Source organism: Podarcis cretensis (assembly GCF_951804945.1).
Source record: "Podarcis cretensis genome assembly, chromosome: 1".
NCBI lineage: Eukaryota > Metazoa > Chordata > Lepidosauria > Squamata > Lacertidae > Podarcis > Podarcis cretensis.
In genome coordinates, this window is record NC_137170.1 from 40,139,246 (window position 1) to 40,158,224 (window position 18,979).

An 18,979-nucleotide genomic window follows, 5' to 3' on the forward strand; every position below is an offset into this window, starting at 1 on the left:
AGAATTACTCTATGTAAAATTGCCATACATAAAACCGCTTGTGGTGTCCAAGAAATAGAAGCACAATATAACTTTTGTAAAAGAGAAGGATGAAGAGATTTTATATTCAAGGCATATCATATCAAATTCTTACAGGAAAAAAGTAAAATATTGATGAAGCTACACTTCATACAACAGTGGCCTTGTTTTCCAGTGAAGAGGAAACTGAGGCCTCCATGGACAACTATGAATGTTAGGTGACAAATAATGTTATTAAGAGTTTATAATATACCTATAAAACAAAGCACATTTGACATGCCAATATCTATACTTTTAAAAAGGTATTAGACGCATAAAATGTGCAGGAAAAATAACATTCTTAAGTTTTTAATAAAGAAAGAGTAGAGGAATCTTTTCCATTATTATGCAAAAATGCATCTTGAAGTTGTGCGGTAATGTATTAAACCAGAACAGTGAATAAAATGTTATTCTCCCTGAGGCACAAGGGTTCATTGTGCTGCCAGAAACAATCTAAAACAAATTTCCAGTGAGCCTTTGTAGTTAAACATTAAGAGATTTAGCTAAAGAAAATGCATTACAGAACAGCAGAAGAGAGCAGGAGCTGATTATTATACTAAGGCATGCTAGCCCAAACTGTGGAGTGATTATAAAATATTCAATTGAAAGAATGTAAAATTAACACCTGCGAAACATAACTAAGGAGAATGACATGTTTGAACACTGAACTCAACATGCAATGCACTCAACAAATACCATTCTCGTTTAATCTGGTCAGCTCAGATATGACTTCTATTAGAATTATCATGAATTATGAGAATGGATTCCAGTGACCGGGGGTTTCTATGTGCTCTGGTCTACCCTTCCATACGCCCAGGCCTACCTTTTGTAAATCTTCCTACACTATCCTTATGCTTATGTTTTCTTTACGGCTTTGAAAATTTTTGAGACTGCATAGGTCCTTGGTACATTGCCCATCATATAGCTTACCTACCTAACATCACCCTGACAGCCAGTGAGATAAAAAGTTCTTTGTGCTCTGAAGATTATCCAACATAATAAATAACGGGAGAAAAAGGAACATCACACTAGATTTTTGCAGGGCAACGGCTGTAGCTCACGAAACTCAACCCCTATCAATGCTCTAAACTGACATAGGAGCAGAGCCCATCTGAACAGGGAATCATCCCTCATCAGGGAATGAGAAGGTGTCCCAAAGGTTCAGTAATTATGTCACAGCCACTTATGGAAGCTCACATTTCCCAAGAGAAAATGAGCTCACCAAGACAAACCAGGAACATGGGGAAGTATCCAACTAAACAGTTCTGCCAGCGCAAGCGCAACTGAACATACCCCCTCTCTTCTCTCTCCACAGGCTCCCTAAATATACTGTGGATTTTCCCTTGCCCCTCTAGAACAGATTTAGGGAGTACTATAGCACAGCGATGAATGCTTGTGCTAGCAGAACTGTTTAGCTGAATACCACCCAAGCTTTTTGCTCCCAATCTGGTGTTGGTAGAGACTGGGGTGGGGGAGGTTTACAGGGCCTGAATATGACCCACCAGCTGATCTCTTATAATAAAGATAGGTTGTTGATCTGTTTCCCATGTAACAAACATTAGCAGGGATGTGCCTGCATTCTACGTGAATGGGAAGGGTATCTTTAAAAAGCCATGTATATATATAGCAAATAGGTACTATCATACACTATAGTATACTGCTTATTACGTGACAGGTTTTGCATGGATTAACTTCACTACGAGTTTGAATCTAAAGGAGAATATGTCTTGCTGTGGAAGATGGCAAAGGTAAATCCTATCTCACTAACCTTTTAGGCTCCAAAATTCAGAGTTCCGTGAGAGTGTCAGTAAGCATGTGGACAGGAATGATCCAGTAAATTCTACCGAAAGGTTTCTAAATAAACTTGGCACAAATGGAATAAGAGGATAGATAATCTCGTGGATCGGTAACTGGTTAAAGAACATGGAGCAAAGAGAGGAATACACAGACAATACCCACAATGAAGGGTTATAAAAAGTGTCTCCTAAAAAAAAATTGTATTGGGATGAACACTTTCTAAATAATTTACAGCATGTCTGGAGTTAAAAGGTGAACAGTGTAGTAGCTGGGTTTGCAGATGTACAAACGCTTACAAAGATCTCTGAAAAGATCTCTACAAACTGGATAAACTGAGGACAAATTGGTGAATGCTATTCAAAGTAAGTCAGTGTAAAACCAGGCACACTGGGACAAAAGAAATTCTTCACTTCACATATAAACTGGCAGGATTGGAGCTGGTTGTGACTAATGAGGAAAAGATCTTGGGGTCATTTGGTGAGCTCAATTAAAATGTCGACTCAATGAGGAAGCTGTGGAAAAAAAGAGGGGATTCCATGGCGGGGATCATTAGGAAAGGGATGGAAAATATAACTGTCAATAACTGCATGTATGTAAACCTATGGTATGACTACACTTCGAAAACTGGGTAGTCCTGATTGCTGCATCTCAAAAACTGCACAGCTTAAAAAGCTGCAAAAAAGAGAAGCAACCAAAATAGTCAGGGGGCTGCAGCAACTCTCCTATGTGGAAAGGTTATAATGTATGGGACTTTTTTAGTTCAGATATAAAGCAAAAGAGAATACCAATGAGCTTTAAAACATGTACGTGTGGAGAAAGTGGGTAGAGAGAAATCCCCCTCTCACACTGAATGGTGGAGATTCAGGACACACAAAAAGGTTGGGCTTCTTCACATTGTGCATAGAAAAACAATGGAATTTGATACTGCAGGCTGTAATGTTGGCTACCCACGTAAATGGCTTTAAAAGCGGCTTAGACAATTTTTCATGGAGGATAAAGTTATCAATTGGTACTAGTCATGAAGCCATGACTAGTTGGTACTATCAGTTGGTACTAGTCATGAACTGGTATTCATGTATCTGAATACCAGTTGCTATGGGACAACAGTGGAAGAGTGTTACTGCTCTCATGTCCTGTTTGTGGGCTTCTCATAAGCTTCTGAGGGAACAGGATACTAGACAAGATGAACCTCTGGTTTGATCAAGAAGGGCTCTTCTTAGTCTCCCACATGTCCCATAAAAGATTCCTAATCGATAGGAAGCACTTGAGGACGATATGGCATGCAGTGAAGGGAGAACTGGTGGGAATTGGGATCCTCTTCTAATTTTAGCAATTTAGAAAAAGAAATCATTTATATATCAATTTCGGCTGTAATCCTATGCCTACTTATTTGGGAGCAAGCTGCAATGAACTCAGTGGGTTTTGCTGACATGGATATACAGTACTACAAAACTATACAAACCGACTTAAAAGTATTATTTGATGTTTGAGGAGGTTCAACATTCTCTGAATCAACATTTTAAAGATATTAACCCACTTCAGGGTGCAAACCACAGCCCCAATGTCCCCATGTGCACCAACACTGTATACTCCACTCTGACCTTACCTCAATGAACAGAAAAACATCCCATGGAATTCTAAGCACTTTCACACTAAGCCAGAGGGTGTGGAGCATGGGATGTTGGGGTAGCATGTGCAGTACCACACGGAAATCTCCTGTTCAAGAAATGTGTTTCTTATGTGAGGCAACCATTTTCTTTTCACTACAAAACCGAGAAGTCAAGCTATTCAAATGGCCCTTGATCTGGTGCACAATTAAGCAGGCTTAAATTCCACTGATACTACTTAAGTATGCTTAACTGTGCCTTAGAATGGGACCATGAATGTTTTACTTTTGCAGGAGTTACAATGCGTTAACTGGTTGAAGGGCTTTAGAAGGATAAACACAGAAATAAGAAGTAGAAATTACTCAAGACTAAATGCTTGCCTTGCCAGTATGAATAGCTCTCTGGTCCTATGGGGTTAAAACCTTAAATCATTTGATGCATTATGCTCTTGAAAAACCAAATGCCCCTCCATAGTAACAATTTATTGAAAATGTAGCTTATTATAGTATGACAGAAAATAAATTAATCGAAAGATTTAATGCCTTTTGCCATGATTCCATCACAACACAAAACAAACTATTTTCCTCCTTAACTCTACAAGACATTAAGTGTATATACCAAAATCTAAACTACAATTCCATAAATGTTAGCTCTTTAAGAATGTGACAACTTTGTCTACAATGAATTTGAAAAATGATTTGCTATAAAACTGCTTGAAACTGTGGGGCTTTAACAAAATCTTAAACATCTACATAAGAAGGAGGAAAGAGCTTCTGAATAGATAAAAGTAAAATCTTGATTCTTATATAAAATGTTATGCATTTTAATATGATTTTTTGCCTGATTTATGTAAAGCTTTGTGTTTTTCATTTTCCCTAGCCTGTCACATTGTAGTGATATATGGAGCATTTTAGCATCAAGTTTGCCATGAGCAATAAAGTCAGTGCCCCTAAGAAATATTAATATATTTCCACTTTCTCTCCCCTCTCCGAGAGTGTTCTCTTATTCAGCTTATTTGGTTTCACTTCACATAGCCGACTGGCATAATTTTCAGTCTCACAGTAATATTTTAAGGCTTTGCTCTGCGGAAAAAAATTCCTCGCCAAACAAGGTGTGTACTAAAATGGCACATTTGAGAATGGGGAACATGGTGCTAGGAAGCAGAATTCTAAAAATAAAGAATTATGTCTCCTTTTGATGAATGTACAGCAGTGCTTTCTGAGATAAGACCTACTATGGCATATGCCTATATACTCTTGAAAAGTCAATATTTTTAAACGAAACACAAAACCAGCTGTGATCATTAATGGTGTTTGAGTATCACGTACAAAATAAAACCAAACCAAAATGCTTTAGCACAAAGAAGCATTTAACACAAAGACCTGTGAAGAACGCTAGTGGCAAACTCACTGGAAGGTCTGTAGAGACTCAATTTCCCTGCACCTAAATGTGCTCTATTGTGGTTTTCACTGTTACTCCAGCAGGCTGTTTAATACTTGGAGATATTCCTCAGGAAGGTGTGGGGGGAGATGGTTGGAGGATATTTCGAGAGGGGAAATAGAAGCACAGAAAGAGTTAAGTGTCCTCTCAACCTAATGGTCGTTCATAGAAAAGTGTTCTTCCTCTAAATGGGTTTTGAGATACAAATTTCATCAATGCATGTAGAAGTGTATTGTGCTTTTAATGCTTCAACTTCTGAAGCTACCACTCATTCTGTAAGACTGCTGGCTTCCTTCCAATTCACTTTCCAAAACAGCAAGCTTCCCTTAATGCCAACAATAAATGGGGTCAGTTGTATTATTAGACACTACAGCTAAGTTCTGCTCTACTGTGCCAATGAAATCTCCTGAGTTTGCAGTAAAGATCCCTGAACAGACTGTATCAGAGCACAGGATCAGTCTGTAAGCAAATTATTTGTCTCTCAACGAAAGTATTAGCAGCTTACTGTGTATCTTGGGAAGTATATATTTAGCTTCTGTGTACTATGAGTCCTTGTTATATAATCCTACATTAATTGATACACAACCTGAGCATCTGAGGTGCAAAGCTTTTTGCTTCATATTTTGTTTGTGTCAATTATACCATAGTAATTATAAACACATGGAACTAAATAGCCACAGTAAATATTTCTAAGCAGGCTACAAGGCAGCATGGTACCATTTCTGCTATTATTTTTCTTTCTACAGTGGATCCCATTTGTGCCATGAGAAGCTGGGGGCTGCGAGGCGAGACACCAACCCTGCAAATGTTAACATAATTTTTGTTTTATTATTGTTTGGTTTAGCTTACAGGCATTTACATTCGCAAAGCACTTCTGGCATGGGAGCACAATGCTTCACAGGTATCATTACTGTTAGATCAATATTGCTGAAGAACATAACTTGATCACAGGAACAGAAGTTAGAAAGGACACTTTTGAGGTTCTTAACAAAACTATTGCTTTCTCACTTCATCGTTTTAGTTTACATCTCCAACTCCTTAAAAGAGAAAAAAATGAGAGGCACAAATACAAGATGGGTGACACCTGGCTTGAGAGCAGTCCATGTGAAAAGGATCTAGGAGTCTTGGTTGACCACAAACTTGACATGAGCCAACAGCTAAAAAAGCCAATGCAATTCTGGGCTGCATCAATAGGAGTATAGCATCTAGATCAAGGGAAGTAATAGTGCCACTGTATTCTGCTCTGGTCAGACCTCACCTGGAGTACTGTGTCCAGTTCTGGGCACCACAGTTCAAGAAGGACACTGACAAACTGGAACATGTCCAGAGGAGGGCAACCAAAATGGTCAAAGGCCTGGAAACGATGCCTTATGAGGAATGGCTAAGGGAGCTGGGCATGTTTAGCCTGGAGAAGAGGAGGTTAAGGGATGATATGATAGCCATGTTCAAATATATAAAAGGATGTCACATAGAGGAGGGAGAAAGGTTTTTTTCTGCTGCTCCAGAGAAGCGGACACGGAGCAATGGATCCAAACTACAAGAAAGAAGATTCCACCTAAACATTAGGAAGAACTTCCTAACAGTAAGAGCTGTTCGACAGTGGAATTTGCTGCCAAGGAGTGTGGTGGAGTCTCCTTCTTTGGAGGTCTTTAAGCAGAGGCTTGACAACCATATGTCAGGAATGCTCTGATGGTGTTTCCTGCTTGGCAGGGGGTTGGACTCGATGGCCCTTGTGGTCTCTTCCAACTCTATGATTCTATGATTCTATGATTCTATGATACTATGATACTATGATTCCATCAACGGTGTCTCCGAAAAATTTTACACATCTTGTAGGGAGACAGGCGAACTAATGCCAGTGTACCAGAAGAAGCAAAGATCACAAGTGTCGAAGCAATGATTCTTCAACATCGACTTCGTTGGACTGGTCTATTCCGAACTTAAAAATGGAAAGCGTAATGCTGGTGGTCAACAAAAGAGGTTTAAAGACTCTCTCAAGGCAAATCTAAAAAAAATGTAACATAAACACTGACAACCTTTACCAAAGGTATCATGGACTGTGAAGATGCTCAAACACAGAAAGAGGACGGCATGTTTGGCAAACCCTCACTGTGATCAACTCCTGCTCTGAAAACTACGTCCCCACTGTGGAAGGACGTGTGGATCCAGAATTAAGACCGTGTTCACGGACGACAATCTTACTCAGTTACGGGAGATCGCTAAGAAGAAGAAGATATACTCTGGCAATTTTTAAGAAGTTATGACTTAAACGGTGTGTTTTATTCAATGCTAGCCTATTTTTTTGTTACTTTTTTAACTGAAGTGTAAAATATGCACAAAGATAACACAAGTCAAAATGTCATTCCACAGCCAATGAAATTGTATATCTTACAAGCTGAGCCACCCAGCTCAAGACTAAAGGTATTAATAGAATATAGAATAAAGTCTTGCAGCTTTTCTGATGAAAGAGAATATACATGGTTTGTATGACAATTGGAAAATATACATTTTCTATATTACGTAAAAGTTTTCAGAAGATTCCATGCTTGATGTGTTAATTTTTCAGCTACTGAAAGACTGCAATTCCATAAATTAAGATTTAAACCATTCAGTGTTTTCCACTGTTTTATTATTGATGGTCATGTAGCTGCTTTTAAGAAAACTAAGAGTTCTTTCAATTTTAGATTTAGGTTTGATTGTTCAAAGAGTGGTAATAAATACAATCATAGGGCAGGGGAAGCCTACCTTTTCCTTGAACACTGCAGTAATTTTCTCGCCGACCTCCTATCAAAACAGAGACAAATGGACAGGCCCACCAGAGATCTATGTGCCTGAAAACCACAATCATGCCAAAAATTTGGCTGATTTTCTGTCATAGGTTTCACGTGGGTCCTATACTACCTGTGCCTTGTTTTAAAAGTATTTTCTCTAATGTAAGCTGAAACAGGCCTGAATGAATGAATTATTTTGGTCACAGACCAATTCCAGCTCACATACAAAATCAGGGAAGTCATGAAACACAATAGGGATACATTTAAATTAGCAATTTGGTATAACAGGGACAGTAGATATAGCAGCAATTAAAATATATAAATTAGAGAACAGGCCATATTGTTTTAGAGAACCACATTATCTAACAATTGGGTATTGTTTATTTTTTACTTAAATCCCTCTCCCATAAAGTTTTCAAGCCAGCTAAGAGTCCCTGTTGAAATTTTTATTCTTTGTTGTATGTATTTGAGACTTATGCCTTAAAAAATGTACAAAAAGACCAATCACAAATGGGTTTTTTCAGTGTGTCTGTGTTTGGGTGATCCCTTTGTGAAAATTCTTGTCAGATTCAGACTTCCATCAATAATTTGTTAGTACTCTTTGAGAGGTTGTATCCCCCGATACCTTTAAAAAGCGCCTTAAAGACCTACTGTTTCACTGCTGCATTTAAGGGCTATGTATTGCTGAGTTTGAAATGTAATGAAATGGTTGGTTTTATTGGGTTTCAAAATTGTATTATGATTTTTGGTTGATATATATATATATGTTGTGACCCACTTTGTGAAACGTGTGTTTGAAAAGAGGTCCATACATTTCTCAAATAATTAAAAAGGCAAGTAGATGGCAGTGGATCATCAGGATCAGCATGATGTCTCTGTATCCTTTTTGGAGCACGGGTTTAGAACTTAACAGTTTGGGCCTAACACATCTCTGTTATCACTACAGACCAAGGGTAGAGAGTCTGTGGTCTTCCATATATTGTTGGACTGCAACTTCCATCAGCCCCTGCCAGCATGGCCAATGCTCAGGGATGATGACAGCTATAGTCTAGCAACACCTGGAGAGCCTGAGGTTCCCCATTCATCATCTCCAAGGTAATATAGAAGTATTGCCTAAATTATACACACTAAATATGAACAGCAAGAGCACAGACATAGTCCAACTAATGTTCCTCTGTCTTCTCTTGGAGTCTCATCAACTTTGAAACGCTGAAATACCATTACAATTGGGGTGTATTGTGGTGGCCAGGATTTAAAATGGTAAGGAATGGAGCTTTAGCAGTATTACCTTTTATCTGTTGGTTTTCCCCCCAGATCCCATTTGGACATTTTGTGTATATGTGTTTAAATCACTGTTATCTGCTCTGAGTCTCAGTAATGAGACAGAACAGATTTAAAAATAAATATTATTAATATAAGTATATTAAAATTGGAATGTGGTACTTGCCTTATCTTCTAAGTGCAATTTTAATAGTCGAAGATAAGCCACAGGTGCAAATGCATCCGCTGAATGCACAACAACTTCTGATAAATCCCTGTAATAACAGAATCATAAACATTTATTTCAGATTACACTGAACTTTCAACAATTAGGTTCTTTTTTCTAAGCAGTAGTGGTCAACCATGGGACACAGGACAGATAAAATAAGATCATATGATTATGGCCCTATCTGCACATTCAAATCAGTATTAAACAGGCATGCAAGGACCACAGATCTTGTGTCATGACTAAAGTTCCACTCAGATATGAACTTCTAACAACATATGTAACTTGTCCTAATATCAGCCTCTGTTTCTGTAGACTGGAAAGCACCCAATATGACAACGGTTTCTAAAAAAAGGTTACAGAGGGAATCTGGGAAACTCCAGGCCAGTTAACATAATGCATGTTTCAGAAAAATAGTAGACAGCATTATTAAAGACAGAATTGCCAAGCACAGGGGAAAACAAGCAATGCAGAAGCAGAACCAGAACCAGAACCAGAATGGCTGATGATACCAGCATTTTTTGCAAGAGTAATTTAATAATCAGTTGTGGAATGTGTTACCTAGAGAGGCCCGCCTATCCACTCGGCTACTCTCATACAAAGAGCAGCAAAAATAAAATAAATAAATAAAATAAATAAAATAAAGCTTTTTAAGAGGCAGTGAAGTTGTCATTCTTACTAGTCTGGTTTTGTTCTCAATGTGGGTGCACTTCATTATTGTTTTATTGCCTTGATTCTTACCTCAGCAGAGATATAAAACTACTTGTAATAAAAAAATAAATATCCTGGAATCACTTAAAAATACAAGTATCATAAAAGAAGAGGTGTTTTATTTTATTTTGTTCATATCCCACCTTTTTCCACCACAGAGGCCAAGGTGGCATACATGTGATTCCCAGGTGGTCTCCCATCCAGGCACTGACCCAACTCAGACCTGCTTAGCTTTGGCAAGGCAAGTCTCATATGCCTCCAGGCCTATCTATCTATCTAGCCATTTTTATTTAATATTTCACATAGAAATAACCAATGCATTCTAAAATTGCTTCTAAAAGCCACACAATATAAAGGTCTTTAGCACAAAATGAAGGTGAGCACCAGATATCATGGAGACAACCTTTTATGACTGGGGCACCAACATGAAGAAGGCCATAACCACCCACCCCAACTGAGATGGAAGGCAGGGAGATGGTCAATGCCTCTGAAGCATTACATCATGTATCTAGTTGGCTTCAAAGGCATTGGTGAATAGAAGCACTCTTTCCTTAGGGAGATATTAATATGGGAGAAAATGGGAGAGTGGCACTGGAATTTGTGGTTGAATCAAAATTTGATCTGAAATATTTCGTCTCACACTGTTTGCCACTATACTATAATAAACTTTACACAAAGGATCTGGGAAACCTGTATATGCTCTTACTGCTTACAACATGCTAGCCTATGCCTGACCTTATTGTTTTGCAGATCCTCATGTGGAAGCATAATTATTATATAAATGCACCCTCAAGGGTACTTTCAGCTGGCACAGATTCAGTTCAGATCAATTCTGTGTTTATTGGAAGGGTAGCTTTCACGCCTGAAATATTCCAAGTAATACTATCTTCAAACCATTTTGCCCAAGTGTAGCCAACTGGGGTACTCCCAAGTGAGTTGTTTGGATATTGTAATCAAATTACCCCCTTCACTGAGATTATTGGTCTAAAAGTGGTGTGGAGCAGACACTGATACTGTTTTATTAGAAAATCTGTAAACTCAGATGAAAGAGGGATAATAGCAGTCAAAATATGTCCTATAATAGATGCAGGCTAAGTTATTTACCATAATTGTACTGACAAATCTACATAAGGATAAAGAAATTTCCCATACCTCTACACATACATTTTAAGAATTTATGGCAAAGAAATAACCCACTCAGTGCAAATTGGACTGATTCAAAACATTAACATTCAAAAACATCCTTTAGTAATTCAAGCAAAATGTTTAGCATTATCATCCTAAATTGCTAATGTTAAAACGCAAAAAAAAAAAATAAAAAAAGGGAAAGAGAGAGAAAAGGGAAACAGAGTTAATGGAACCCACAGGCTACTGATGTGGCAGTTTATCAAATGTAGCTGTAATGAAAGATAAATATTACAGGCAATTCGCACTTCATGAAAGGATAAAAGTGTCAGTGTGTAGGTACCAGTTTTACTGCAGGCCATAATCAGCAAGTAAACGAAAGTGCAAATGTCTAAAAAGTTTATAGCTTTCTATGAAGGCCTCGTCTTGTCAGGCATTGATTTAGGTTAGTGGAGGACTTTGCCAGTGTTAAACAAAGTGAGTGTTTGTGAACTTAGAGGACATGCTCTGCCGCTGCCAACAGAAGTGGCCTCAAGCTAAAAGTTAATATGTTCCCAGTGCTAAAATTTAAAGGGAAGGGAAGGCGCAGTTCCTTACACAACTATTTTCTTCTTAAACAGAGGGCAATCCAATGTGAATGTTTCATATTCTCCACCTTCTCCACAGATATGGACTCCATATTTCTTAGAAAGCTAAAAAATAAGGGAAGGGAAGAAAGTTATTATTAGGAAAAATCATTGCTTTATATCAAGTCAGAATCATGCGAGAACACATAGTGCTCGCAGTCTATACTGAAACCATAGCATCCATCTTGATTTTTTCTATTATACACAAAGGCACAAAGTAAGGCTCAGGTTGCTGCACTGGTGTCCTCCTGTGAGCTACAGCAGGTAGGGAACGGGGGTGAGAGGTCTGCAGGTAGAAAAGAGACTAGGGAAGGATGCAACAGGTATAAACGCAGTGCAGTGCCTTTTGAGCCTTTAATGATTCAGAGCCCATCCCATGGCAAAAGGTCCTTGGAACCCTTTGTCCTTGTGGTATTCTCAAAGACTTGGGACCGCAATACCTCAAGGACCGCCTCTCTTCATATGAACCTACTCAGACCCTGATATCATCTTCTGAGGCCATTTCTTCGTGTGCCTCCTCCACAAGAGGTCTGGAGGGTGGCAACACAAGAACAGGTTTTTCTGTTGTGGTTCCCTGTTTGTAGAATGCTCTCCCCAGGAAGGTTTGGCTGGTGCCTTCATTACACACTTCATGAAAACATTCCTTTTTAACCAGGATTTGGGCTGATTGACATCATTTTAAATGTGTCGGGGGGTATTGGGTTGTTTATGTTTTTATTTTGTATTTTTTTGTAATTTTTTATTTTTTCTATTGCAATTTTATGTTGTGAACTGCCCTGAGATCTACGGGTATAGGACACTATACAAATGTAATAAATAACAACAACAGTGGATAAGGAAGGCTGAGAAAAGCTCAGAGAAATGAGTAGCCATGTGACCTGAGAAACATCTTGGGTGTGTTCCTTGCCAGATGACCCTCAATGGTTTCTGATCTACTGCTCATCCAGCAGTTGCTATGTGACATCACCATGATGGTGTCCATTATTTTTTTGCTTTGTCCCTCTCTCCTGGTGGAGGATTTTAAATGTAAACCCATCTAGACTGCTCTTAAACTAGTAAAGTTCAAGTTCAAGTATTTCAGAAAGCCAAATCCTGCCCTGGAGCTGTCACCACCCCTTCTTAATTTTTTTTTGGGGGGTGTATGTTACTCAGGCGTGCTGACGCTTACACATCCAAGAACATGTTCTCCTTTATTATTGCTTCACATGTGTAATAGTGTGACTTTGGAAGCAAAGGTAAGTTCTGGGTATAAACGCTGATAAAAACTGGAGAAGAAGAGTTTGGATTTGATATCCCGCTTTATCACTCCCCTTCAGGAGTCTCAAAGCGGCTAACATTCTCCTTTCCCTTCCTCCCCCACAACAAACACTCTGTGAGGTGAGGGAGGCTGAGAGACTTCAGAGAAGTGTGACTAGCCCAAGGTCAACCAGCAGCTGCATGTGGAAGAGCGGGGAATCGAACCCGGTTCACCAGATTACGAGTCTACCGCTCCTAACCACTACACCATGCTGGCTCTCACAAACTGGTGCCACATTAAGCTCAGACCAATCGAAGAGAAGCATAGGAACACATTCCACACGGAATCCCAAAACATGGCATGAATCCTCTCCAGAGTAGAAGGTGGCATCACAAAAAAAGCAATACAACATTTTTAATACAGAAACAAGTGTTACTGTCTTCACATCCTGCTTCTGAGATTCCCAGGGGCATCTGGCTGGCCTTGATATGGTACTGGGATCTTCTTATGCTTTTATTGGACGACTGGTCAATTTTTTTAGCCTGGCTAAACTGGAATATTTAAGGCCCTTTTGGCTTTTATTCTTGTTCAGTCTTTTACTTTGGTGGTGTGCCTCAAGTCAAAATGTTATCTGTCAGATAATTAAATTATATCTGTTTACCCATTTTGGATGGTAAATTGAAATCTTCCTCTCTCTTTTTTCCAAATAAAGATCAAATTATCTTTTCCAGGCCTACGTTATCAGACATTTTCCTTTTAATGAGAGAATATCTCTTTGTCTAAAAATAACCAAACATTCACTTAATCAAAAACTCACACTGCTGACATAAAAGATAGTTCTACCTGTCAGAAGCTGCTGTAAGGTTCTTGTAGGACAAATCCATCAAGCATAATTAATGCTGATGCAATAAGAATGGACAACTTACAAAACAGTTAGTCAAAACAGCTTATTCTTCTTCCTGCCAAAAACCACTGCTGAAAAGCTGTTTGAAATGGATACCCTGCCAGGTACGAACAACTACAAAAGACTTTCTTAAAATGCAGCTATATTTGGAGTAACAAAATATATGGCTGATCCTCCTTGTTGATATCCCAGCTAAGTATAACATGATATGAAGGAGTAATTGTTTACAAGCTCTCCAAACTTGTTTGTCCTAGTGCTGCCTCTTTGGTGCCACAAATCCTTCCTGGACATCAACATCAAATGATTTTTCCCAATTGTTTGCTATCTGCCCTTGTTGGCATATCCTGAATCATTGAGCGGTTCTTCATTATTAGCTTCTTCAAGTGTGGGCACAAACCTGTTCTCTTAAAAGGAACTTGTTTCAGAGGTAGATTAACATAAGCTTTTTAAGGGTGTGGGAAGATATATTATTATTATTATTCTTAATATTAATTAGATTTATTCATTTAATAGGATTTATATACCGCTTAATCATCAAAACCTCTAAGTGCTTTACACAAAATATATATTTAAATTATTGATAAAACAGATGTTAAAAAATGCTAGCCTAACTTTTTTCAAAAATAAAATCAGCAGTTTTTAAAAATACACATTACAAAACTGCCTATTACACATTCTTCACCATAAGGTCCCAGAATGGGTTACAATAATGTAAAAACACAAGATTGAAATCAGTTAAAACCACTTGTAATCAGAAAAACAAGGTAGGCCCTAAAATCTCTCTCTCTCTCAGGTATCACAGACCAGGGCAAAGAGGTACAGCTTCAGCATACAAACAAAGCTATACAATGAAGGTGCACATACATGTGAAGGAAATACCACAGCTTGGGGGATCCCAGAGCAAATGCCCTGTCTTGGGTTGCCACTACCAAAATTCCAAGGATGGTAGAACTACCAAGAGGGCACTTCTAAACACCTGAGAGAGAATTTGTAGGGAAGGAGGCAACCTTTCAAATATCTGAGGCCTTAAACACTAATGTGAGCACTTCAAATCTGGCCCAGAAACAGCTATTCACATATATATGTGAATATATTTTATCATTGTTTCTCATATATTTTATCTTTGTTTGTAATGATAGTGTCAATTTATATGTATGTGTCTTATGTTGGTGTCTTTTGTGTTTTTCTTCAAGTGGACAGTGGATTTCAGCTGTGTTTTAACTTTATTTGTACACAGCTTTGAGAAGTTTATTTTGATCAAGTGGTCTATGAATCTTCTAAATCAATTAATCAATAAAATCAGTGCTGCAGTTTTAAAACAGGGGTTCTAAATGGAACCCCCCAGCCAGTAATCTAGCTGCTGCATTTTGAACTAGCCGAAGTTTCCAAGTCATCATCAGGGGCATACAAATCTCCCACAGTGGGTCCAATTCCACAGCAACTGCCCTGTTATCCTGTTATGGCAACTCTTTTGAAGGCCTGGGGGGCAAGACAGAGACCACTTTAGAATGCAATTTATAAGTACTACTCTTCCCCCAATATGAAGAATTTGGCCAAGAAGGTCACTGAATTTCCACCCCCAACCTAGTTGGGGAGGGGAATTCTGCCTACCCCTACGCAGCGACCACAAGACCTGGACTGACGCCACCCACCTGGGCTGGTCATTGGATCCTTCTGGACAGCAAGGACCGTAAATGGGTATTCTGCTCTAGTTGCTTGAGCTATGAGGACTCCCTGAGCTCTCAACTTGACCTGTATCCTTTGGGTGCCCTTCTGTTCTTGTTTCTGGCTTGCTCCTCTGCCCTGACTGATGATTTGCTCTCCGGTTTTGGCTACAAGCTTTCTCCCACATGGGTACTCCTTCCTATCTCACTGGTTGGCCCTAACTGTTTCTAGCACCAAGGGTCAAAGGGAGCAAAGTATTGTTTGTTAAGAACACAAGGAGCCCATGGAGATGTTTTAATATCTCCATAGCTACTTCCATCAGGCAGTGGGCTCCCACCAGCTGAGGCTTCCAAAGAAAATCAAAGGTAATACCCCCCCCCCCCAGAGCACATTAAATAATCCAAACTTGTGATTATAAAGGCATGAACACCAGCTTCTAGTTCTTGATCAGGAGAGTGTGCATTTTTCCCTGAACATGTGGGCCAAAATTAGAGTTGACACCCCATTTTATGGCACAACATGTGCAGGCTCCTCTCAGGCCTTTGTATGTTGAGCATGATGGTCTGAAGGGGACTACAACATGCATTTGAATGAACACTTACAAGCCTCTGTGCAATGAGAAGTTCAAATGCTAGTGGAAGCCCATTTCAGGCCTTTGTGTCCAAGGTGTAAAAATCTGAGAAGCCCACAAATGGAGGGTCAGGAATTGCATGCATGCTGCTGCCCCTTTACATACCTTTAGCCCTTGCATATCCAGGCAAACACCCAAAGAAGGCTCTTGTGTGCTTTAAATGTATTTTTACCCACTCAGATTCTCTGGGATTAAGCTGGCAAAAAATATCTAAGTAACTGAATATGGATTTTCACACTTCACTTCATTTTCTTTATTAAAATGGGGAACAGGCTTCAGGACAACAGCAGCATGCCTAAAAGCTGGGAATTGACAAAACAGCAAATATAATTGGCCCATTTCCTTCTGATCTCTCCAGCTTCCAATCCCCATCGACCTCTCTCCCCGCCCCTCCATCTCAATCTCTCTCTCATACACAACCACCCCTGACAGCATTCAAAGGAAATATTTTTAGCACCATAGCCTCAACTTTCTCTGCAGCTGGTGTTTATGCTACAGTTTCACTAAGTTATAAAGTGAGCTAAATATCTAGTAAAATATTTATGTACAGTGACATTTATAGCAGAATACAAACCCCCTACCAACAAGAAAAGAGTATTTACTGAGCAACCTTCCTCCACACAACCCTATGAAGCGACTTCAGCATTGCCAAGGAAACCAAATCTAGGAGAAAATGCTGGTTATTGTTTGTCATTGTTCAGCCATGATAAAACCTGTGAAAAACAACGTAACTGGGGTATGTATGCTGGGAATAAAGTCAGAGAATCATAGAATTATAGAGTTGGAAAGGAGCATGAGGTTTATGTAGTCTAACTCCCTGTAATGCAGGAATCCACTACCTTCAGTTGGTACCAGAATATACAACTTTAAAAGCTCACACAGATCTCAGCTTACCATTTCATATAGACAAAGTCAAACAACATTTTCTGGGGTGTTGTAACACAGCCCCTTGTACCACAAAGCGATAAAACTGCACAGCTAATTTATTTCATAATCACTAAAGGAGAGGTTGAGGTTATTAACATAGAACATGCTGACTTTTACCACAGGAAAGTTCAAACTGCGGCTGTAGCTTATTAAGGCTGCTGACAATTGCTAGGAGACCCTTATTCTCCCCACAGAGCTACTACAATTCTGGGACTGGTAAAACAGCCAAGCCCTCTTCTCAGGGCACTCTGTGAATTGCAAGGGGCATAGGGGTCTCCCAACCAGAGCTGTGGATGTGAACTGCATGTAATCTGTAAGTCTGTATTGGACCTGAATTTCACTCAGACATGTAGCCTGTCTTCCCCACTATGGAACTGCCATTGGGACCTGCAAAGGCTTTCAGTGGTGGCCCTGGGCAGGTGCTCCAGACTCTTGCACTTTCATGAGGGGAAAAGTACATCTCCAGCCTCCCAGGAAGAAACTTATGAGGCAAAATGTGCATGTACTAAGTTATTTCTGAGAGATGAAAGTGGGCGTGGTGTGGCCAACTTGTATTTCTTTCCTGGTGCTGAAGAATGCTTCCTGTTGTGCTTAGGCAGCAATAGTATCAGTGTGTGTGTGTGTGTACAATCAATACTGCATGATCTCCACCATTGGGACCAGAAGGATGGAGTTGATTTCCCATGGTAAGCATAACGTCGTCTCTCGCTCTCTCTAAATTTGTGTTATGCTTCCCCGCAGCAGCAGCTATTTTGGAACTGAAACCCCCAGCACCCTTTCAAAATTTGAAATCTGCCCACTGCTTCAAAAGGATTGTCGGCCCCTGTCCCCATTCTTCTCCTCAAAATTTTCAAAGTTTCCCCTTAGTATTGGGAGCTGCTTCCTTGATTATAATTCCCAACAAGAAGATAATAATATAATAATAATAATTTATTATTTATACCCTGTCCACCTGGCTGAGTTTCCCCCGCCACTCTGGGTGGCTCCCAATCGAGTGATAAAAACAATACAGCATTAAATATTAAAAACTTCCCTAAACAGGGCTGCCTTCAGATTAATATCCTTTGTGGGAATCCACACTGAAATGATTGAAATAAATAAAAAAAGTGTCTAGAAGCACTTTAGAGAGCAGCTAAGTTTGTTCTGGGTATAAGCTTTCATGTGCATGCACACTTCTTCAGATATTCTTCAGATATGGTATCTGAAGAAGTGTGCATGCACATGGAAGCTTATACCCAGAACAAACTTAGTTTGTCTCTAACGTGCTACTGGACTTTTATTTTTTTATTTATTTCAACTGTGTCAGACCAACACGGCTACCTACCTGAATCTGTAAGGCTTGAGGTTGATGAGCAACAACTACTCTGCATACTCCACATGTCATACATTAAAGCAGTGTTTTCTCCACTCCCAAATAACATGGGGCTTACATCTATGTAGGGGGGGGGAAGAGCATACATAAAAATATACCTTATTTTTCGCCCTATAGGACGCACTTTTCCCCCTCCAAAAATGAAGGGGAAATGTGTGTGCGTCCTATGGGGCGAATGCAGGCTTTCGCTGAAGCCTGGAGAGCGAGAGTAGTCGGTGCACACCGACCCCCCCTCGCTCTCCAGGCTTCAGGAGAGCCCCAGCGCCAGCCCCACAAGCTCGGGGGACAGCGGGGAGGTGGAACACCACCATCCTGCTGTCTCCCGATGTGGTTTGGAGGCTGACGGCGGGGAGACGCATGCTTCTCCCCGCCACCAGCCCCGCCAGCTCCGGGGACAGCGGGGAGGCGCAGCGCACCTTCCCGCTGTCCCCGGACCTGGTCTGAAGGCTGGTGGCGGGGAGAAGAGCACTTCTCTCCGCTGCTGGCCCCGCAAGCACCTGGGGGGGAAATAAAATTTTTTTTCTTTATTTCCCCCCAAAAAAACTAGGCGCGTCCTTTGGGCCGGTGCGTCCTATGGGGCGAAAAATATGGTAATGCCCTCAGAAGCTCGGATAGATTATTCC

General features: G+C 39.9%; 1 protein-coding gene across 5 annotated transcripts in view; it reads right to left on the reverse strand.

Moving 5' to 3' along the window:
- Nucleotides 1-18,979, reverse strand: part of DPH6 (diphthamine biosynthesis 6) — a 228,915-nt gene that overhangs the window by 136,301 nt on the left and 73,635 nt on the right. For all 5 annotated transcript variants that reach the window (XM_079954618.1, XM_079954619.1, XM_079954617.1 and 2 more), the window contains exons 7-8: nucleotides 11,592-11,686; nucleotides 9,120-9,207 (exon numbers count right to left, since the gene is read on the reverse strand). In XM_079954618.1, coding sequence (XP_079810744.1) covers nucleotides 9,120-9,207; nucleotides 11,592-11,686 — 183 coding nt within the window. The remainder of the gene's footprint in view (nucleotides 1-9,119; nucleotides 9,208-11,591; nucleotides 11,687-18,979) is intronic.